General features: G+C 43.6%; 1 protein-coding gene across 1 annotated transcript; it reads left to right on the top strand.

Annotated features, from left to right (window-relative positions):
* Positions 1–6,041: 6,041 nt before the first annotated feature.
* s1pr1 (sphingosine-1-phosphate receptor 1) lies at positions 6,042–7,169 on the top strand (the record flags this gene model as incomplete). The annotated part of the gene is made up of 1 exon (XM_080550309.1): positions 6,042–7,169. The coding sequence occupies one exon, from the start codon at positions 6,042–6,044 to the stop codon at positions 7,167–7,169; it is 1,128 nt and encodes a 375-aa protein (XP_080406435.1).
* Between the last annotated feature and the right edge of the window lie 940 nt (positions 7,170–8,109).

Genomic DNA, 8,109 nt, shown 5'->3' on the forward strand with positions numbered 1-8,109 from the left:
ACACAAAGCACTCTTTTGTCTGTGAAATCTGCAAAGCCCCACTAATAAACATGGTCCGGGTCAGAAGGTTCACACTGAGCTGGATTACACTGCACACGGAATTGCCCTGACAACAAAGAGAGGCCGAGTGGCTTTCTGGACAACGGGTCTCCACGATTAATGCTCTATTGTTTCAGTTCAATGTGTGTGGGCCCCGTCAGACACAGGTGTACTGTAGACAACATACTGTACACACCACACTAAACTATGCCACTTGGAGAATGTCATTCACTTGAATGCTGTGCCAGGTAGATATAAATAAATAAATACATATATATTTCCTTTCTTACTTTCTGTGGACTGGAGGTGATTTGGAATCACACTCTCTTAACCCTGCATAATCCCTTAGTAGATGCACAGGTGATTCCTGACTTGTAAAGCTACTATCTCCCTCCGACCGAAAGCACGAGGATGGTCTCTTGGTCTGATGGTGTACGTTTAGGCTCGGCATGCAGGAGACCCTGGGGGGTATTCCATCAACGTCGATAAAGGAAAATCTAGGCTTATTTTGATAAGTCTCAGGAGACATATGTACATACAGGGAGGGGAGGGGAGGGGGGTGCAGTGGCACGACCCCTTTTGAAACCCTATGTGGTCAACGACTAGTTCCTCTAGTTGCTCCAGAGTGTAGTCTATTCGGTTCAGTCTGACGTCAAACGTGACGTTTAGCAATTTCCGGGTCCAAGCCAGAAATTCCCTCCACCAGTGTACTACAGCGGTAGAATGACAGTTCAAACGTTTTTTAGACTCGGATCTATTCATACAACAAGGGACACAGCACTTTCCTGTTTTTTCCCATATTTGTCAGCGTCTTTGAGCCTCGGAAAAGTGCTATATAAATATAATGAATTATTATTATTACTGCATTTCGAAGACAGCGCCTCAGCCAACTTTGGACCCGGAAACACGTCACGACTTAACAACCGAATAGAGCTCACTCACCCAGTCAGTGCAGAACTACCTACCTACTACCTACCAACTGACACCAACTCACTGTGACTCCAGTGTTGGTCTCACTCCAGCTCTAACTCACTCCAGCTCTAACTCACTCCAGCTCTAACTCACTCCCCAAAGCCTAATAGGGGTGTGAGTTAATTTGTGTCTGTTAATTTAAAGTATTTAACTTCACTCTGTCAAAATGGAAGACCTGTCACACAAAAATGTGATGAGCTGTGTGTGGGTGTGTACTAACTCATAATGTAAAGCCCAGTGTTCTCCTCATGCACGTTAACTTCTGGGATTCTGCTTGTTAAAAGGAGGAAGGTTTTCTAAGTGAAATCCACGGTAGAAGAAATCCAGTCTCGGCCCTCGAGAGTTAGTTTTTCGCCCACGTCCTGTCCTGTTTCATCACTTCCTCTCTGTAGTGTGACCAACTGCCTTACCGATGTTCACCGTTTACAAAAAAACTCACCTCACCTACTGAGGCCAATCACCTTTAAAGGTCGAAAGTTCGAAAGGTCGAAGGGTTTGTCCTTGATTCCCTGTGTCCTCTTCAGACCGCTCTGAGAGGGAGGCGAGGAGGCAAGGAGAGACTTTTTGAGATTTGGCCCTAAGGATAACCTTACCTGCTGCTGCCCATCCCACCAGCCTCCCTCTGTGGCCTCGGTGTTCCAGACCGCTAACTAAGTCACTCTGCTCCTGTCCACTTCCCCTTAGCTTCCCCTTAGGTTAGGGTGTATTCAAGATAAAGGGAACTCCGATTAGCCTACTAATAAACCACTTATTCATAAATAAATAAAAATGTTTAAAAAGAAATGTTTCAGTGAGTGACCAGAGCGCCTCATGTTAAAGACCCCTCCTTTTCCTCATAAAAGCACAATCCTCGGTTTGTTCACCCCCCCCCCCCCCCCCCCCCCCTCTTCCCCATCTATGTTTTTACGCATGGCCTCTCTCCTACCGACCTCTTGGACAGCAGTTGGGCTTTAAATTCGTTCTGGTCCCAGCTGCTTGGGTTCACATTAGAGGGTAGCAATGATGCACATCAACAACCACTGACCTTCTGACAAATCGTATTATGATCCGTTAATATGACAGACCATGCTCATGGTTTGGTTCTCGCGTTATAAAGGCATCGTTGATTCGAGAGAATCCTGTCACGTTGGATGTGTTTACATTTAAGATACATGGACATCAGATTTCAGATGCAATGTCTTGAAGGCTTATTCATGCTTTTTATCTTCCATTAGGCTTCATTGGGAACAATTACTATGGGAGAATTAAAAATAAATAATTAAACAACCAGTGACAGGAATTCCAGTGGAAATTCCCCCAAATGACACCCTGTGTGTCTCTTTGTTTAAGTCTTTTGATCTCACTTTTCATGGTCAGAGGTTTCATGGTCCAAAGAGCTGACGTAATGGTGCCAAAGAGTTCTCACAGACAAGTGGAGTGGAGTATGGATATAGATATGCCCTTCCTTGTTCTAGAATGGAGTATATAGATATGCTCTTCCTTGTTATAGAATGGAGTATGGATATAGTGCTCTTCCTTGTTATAGAATAGAGTATATAGATATGCCCTTCCTTGTTATAGAATGGAGTATATAGATATGCCCTTCCTTGTTATAGAATGGAGTATGGATATAGTGCTCTTCCTTGTTATAGAATAGAGTATATAGATATGCCCTTCCTTGTTATAGAATGGAGTATGGATATAGATATGCTCTTCCTTGTTATAGAATGGACCAAACGAGACTTCCTGAAGGAACGGTTTCCTTTGTTAGTTTTCCATGTTTTCCTCTTTCCTTTGAGTCACACACATATATACACATACTCCCTCCATCCCTCAAACACACACACACACACACACACACACACACACACACACACACGTTTGTTTTAAAAGTTGGTTTGTCAATGCACATGATTTACCCTAAACAACAATATGCAATATCAATCAATCAATCAATCAATCAATCAATCAATCAATATTATTGATTAGAATAACAATTTTGTATACATCTTGGCAGCAACTGATCATTAGGTGTGATGTGGTTTAACAAGTGATCATCCCCCTGTCAAAGTTGGCAGGAATTTGCCCAAATAAACGGACACATAAATAAAGTTCAACAGTAATAGCAATTTCCCAGAATCGGACACACATTCGTTCTTTGCTCCTTCAAAGCCACAACCTGAAGATGGTATACGGCCATTCTTTCCAAAAAATACATATTTACCAACTTCATAATCTATATGACATGGCAACACACACACACACGCACACACACACACACACACAGACACACACACACACACACACACACACACACACACACACACACAGACATAGACACATACACACACACACACACGCACACAAACACACCCACACCCACCCACACACACACACACACACACACACACACACACACACACACACACACACACACACACACACAGACATAGACACACACACACACACACACACACACACACACACAGACATAGACACACACACACACACACACACACACACAGACATAGACACACTCACACACACAGACACACACACACACACACACACACACACACACACACAGACATAGACACATACACACACACACACACGCACACAAACACACCCACACCCACCCACACACACACACACACACACACACACACACACACACACACACACACACAGACATAGACACACACACACACACACACACACACACACACAGACACACACACACACACACACACACACACACACACATAGACACACACACACACACACACACACACTCACACACACAGGAATAGGCTTCTGCCCCACCCCCTGGGGCGGGGGGCTCGGCGGGGTAGCAGACCTGGAGAGACAGAGCAGCACATGTGATTAATGGGTAGAAGAAATGGGGCACAAGCGATAGAGTGGGGGGGGTTGGGGAGGGGGGGCACAGCTGGGGCATTCCCAGAGATGAAAACACAAAGGGATTTCAAATAATGGAATGTATTATTGATATCATTACTGGGATTGTTGTTTGTTGTTGTTTTGTTATGACATGATGTATTTGTACTATTGTTACCATGAAGATTGCTATTTCTAATGCCTTTACCAATTCCATAAAATATTGTGCTATGTGTGGCCATTTGGGTACACTAAATTGCGATTTACACATAAATTGAATGAAGTGGTCCATATACTACGTCAGTCTGTTCAATGTACGCCAACATCCATAGACGGACTCACCATGGATTTGAATAAATCCGTATTACATATCTTTGAATGGTTAAAAAAATCGTATTTCAATGACAGTTTATCTGACACATTTATATTACATAGCCCGTATTAAGACAGCCGTCATTAATTGAGGCTGAATTGCTGAGCTATGCACTTTGGGTTGGCAGCAGTTGACTTAAATATGGGGCCTATAAGCTCCCATCCCCCACATAACGGTTTTGGGATATCCTTCATTATAAATGTCACTAAGCAAAAACAAAAAGAGATTAACTTAAATGATAATGATGAATATATTAACATTATTTATTATAACTGAGTATCAGTTTAGGGCACACACACATTTGACAACTTATTGATGATATTATTTATTGTTTTTGTTGAATCTATTAATCTATTAATAATCGGAATCTATTAATTAATAAAAATATATTTAAATATATTTAAAGATGCGGTCCATTAGTTAACTAATTAGTTAACTAGACGTATTCTTCCTCCAGAAAACCATACCAGTGGTTGGAAGCATACCATATGGAAGAAATATTTGCCAGTTAATGCTGCATGAACTGTAGGCCTATAGATGTAATAAACAAAAGTGCATTTCCTGTAAGAGAATCATGTGCATCGTATCATTCACATATCCGTAATTTTGCATACAGTCAAGATGAATGTCATGTCTGCAACTCGAGGGGCTAGGGGGGGGGGGAGGGGGGGGCTAGGGGGAGGGGGAGGGGGGGGGGCTAGGGGGAGGGGGAGGGGTAGACCTATTGAATTAGTGGGCTGAGCTGAGAGAGAAAAAGGGTGCTTTTACTCAGACTCTTTTGCGCACCGCGTTCAGTCCACGGGAGCGATAGCCGATACGGTGCATCACATTGAATTCGATCACTGGAAGATTTAATTCAAATTACCAATTTGTGGATTTTTGCCAATATAACGGTTGAGATTTCGATTTCAAGGATTATAAGTATCGAAAAGGCAAGTTAAGAAAACGCTATTTATTATTTGGGTTTTACCAGGATTTTAGCATTTTAGATTTCAGACGTATTGTCCATGTAATTTAGACTATTGTCAATAACAAAAATAAGGAACATTGTCTTCTACAAATTACGTTTAAGTTAAGTTAATTAAGTTTAAAGGAATACTATATAATCCGATGTACATAGTAAATTAACCTACCAGAGGCTGAGCGCAAAATCGTCAAGTTTGTCTTGTCAAGTTTGTCTCGTGAAAGTTTGATGAGTTTCACTGTTTAAGGAATTTGAATTAGTCTCGAATCATCATCCCATTTTAACTGCGCCAACTGCAATTCATATTATTATAATAATTTCTTATATTTCATATTAAAAGAAAGAACCCGCACTATTTCTCTAATAGTCAATCTGAGGAAGACACTTGAAAACGTTGCAATAATGTTTAGCAATAAACTGTTATACCCTACACCTGCAAATAAATTGAATGTGTAAATTACTTTTTAACTAACTAAATGTTAGCCGGTATCGTCTAAAATAGACCTATAGATGTATTTGATAGAGATCATTGATTTTTAGAATGATATTCATCAAAATGTGGCCAGAGCTGTTGTTAAGTGGTTTTTATTCACTATTATCGTTTTATTTTCCCCAGGACTTTCATGATGGGGTCCAAAGATACTCTCAGAATATCCCGTGGCAATGAGGATTATTTCTTCACTTGAGCGTCTGCGATGTCATCCCATCAGGAGTAAAGGAATATCGTCGCCTGCTGTTGAGCGCCCCCCAGTGGAGTAAATAGAGAATTACAGATTCAGGAGAATTCAAATCCATACGGACTGAACAGGGGCCACCATGGCTGACAACATGTACTCCGACCTGATAGCTCGACACTACAACTTCACAGGGAAGTTCCGCAAAGTGGAGCAGGATTCCAGACTCAAGGCGGACTCAGTGATTTTCATTATCGTATGCTGCTTCATCATCCTCGAAAATGTCTTGGTACTGCTTACCATTTGGAGGACCAAGAAGTTCCACAAGCCCATGTACTACTTCATTGGGAATTTAGCTTTGTCAGACTTGCTGGCCGGGATGGTGTACACAGCCAACATCCTTCTGTCAGGGGCCAACACGTACAAACTGTCTCCCACACAGTGGTTCTTCCGGGAGGGGAGCATGTTCGTGGCCCTGGCCGCCTCTGTCTTCAGCCTGCTGGCCATCGCCATCGAGCGCCACCTCACCATGCTGAAGATGAAGCTCCACAACAACGGCAACACGTGCCGCGTCTTCCTGCTCATCAGCACGGTGTGGCTGATCGCGGCCATCCTGGGGGGCCTGCCCATCATGGGCTGGAACTGCATCGAGAGCATGCCCAGCTGCTCCACCGTGCTCCCGCTCTACCACAAGACGTACATCCTCTTCTGCACCACCGTCTTCAGCGTCATCCTCATGGCCATCGTGGTCCTGTACGCCCGCATCTACGCCCTGGTGCGCACCAGGAGCCGCAAGCTGGTCTTCCGCAAGGTCACCAACGGCCGCAGCGGCGGGAGCGCCAGCAGCAAGAGCTCGGAGAAGTCCATGGCCCTGCTGAAGACGGTGATCATCGTGCTGAGCTGCTTCATCGCCTGCTGGGCGCCGCTCTTCATCCTCCTGCTCCTGGACGTGGCGTGCGAGATCCGCATGTGCGCCATCCTCTACAAGGCGGAGTGGTTCCTGGCCCTGGCCGTGCTGAACTCGGCCATGAACCCCCTCATCTACACGCTGACCAGCAACGAGATGCGCCGCGCCTTCCTCAAGACACTGATGTGCTGCAGCGTCTGCAGCCGGCCCTCCTCCTGTTCCGGGAAGTTCTCCCGGCCCATCATGGGCGCCGAGTTCAGCCGGAGCAAGTCGGACAACTCGTCTCACCCCAATAAGGAAGAGCAGGAGTACTCACCGAGGGAGACCATCGTGTCCTGCGGGAACATCACCTCTTCTTCTTAAAGTGTCTGCCGCCTCTGGACTGCTGAGAACTAGCTCTACTGCTGAGTGAATGTTTGGGTGTACATATGTTGTTTGGGTTTTTTGCATAGCGTGTGTATGTACATTATGTATATATATATGTGGATAAGTAGGTTTTTGTGTTTCGGTGTGTGTGTGTGTGTGTGTGTGTGTGTGTGTGTGTGTGTGTGTGTGTGTGTGTGTGTGTGTGTGTGTGTGTGTGAGTGAGAGAGAGAGAGAATGTGCAGCCCTGTGCTTGTGTGTATGTACAGTATGTCATTTGTACAGGATGTGCCTGTGGAGTGTCCATTTGTTTGATAATTTCTCAAAAGTCTGTTTTTGAGAAGTGAGATGAACTCCTACGAAAAGGGGCTAAATTGGAAGACATTGACTTGGTCTGGACGTTCAGAGACCCTGTACCACAAAGTTGAACTTGAGAGATTTTCAGTTTCACTGCATCTCCCATGCCTTTAGGACTGGCCGAACTGTGTCCATATTCAAAATACATTGTCATAGGGAAGCACTTACTTACTTGTATACTGTAGCATCTGATCTGCAAACCAGACTTTTCAGTATTATGATTTCAAACATGTTGTTTTATTTCCAGTTTCTGAAGAGGTTTCAGTCAGAGGTGTGTTTGTATATTTAGCATGGCACTTGTTGTAAAAGTGCTAATTCAGAACCATCAACGTATCATAGGAATGTACTGACTCTCTAAAATGTGTTGATGGAAAAGTGGTTATAGTTTGTAGCGCTTATTGTTGCTATGGAAATATTTAAGAAATACAATTAATGAAGTGCTCGTACTATTATTTTTTTTTTTTTTTACTTAACTCCGAAGGCTAGTACAATGTCAATCCTATCCCCTGATTGAGAATGTATTTTGTACTTAAATGTGTTATTTCACTTTTATTGTATACATCTATCCGTGTAGCGATCCAAT

Source organism: Nansenia antarctica (assembly GCF_963989245.1).
Source record: "Nansenia antarctica genome assembly, chromosome: 1".
NCBI lineage: Eukaryota > Metazoa > Chordata > Actinopteri > Argentiniformes > Microstomatidae > Nansenia > Nansenia antarctica.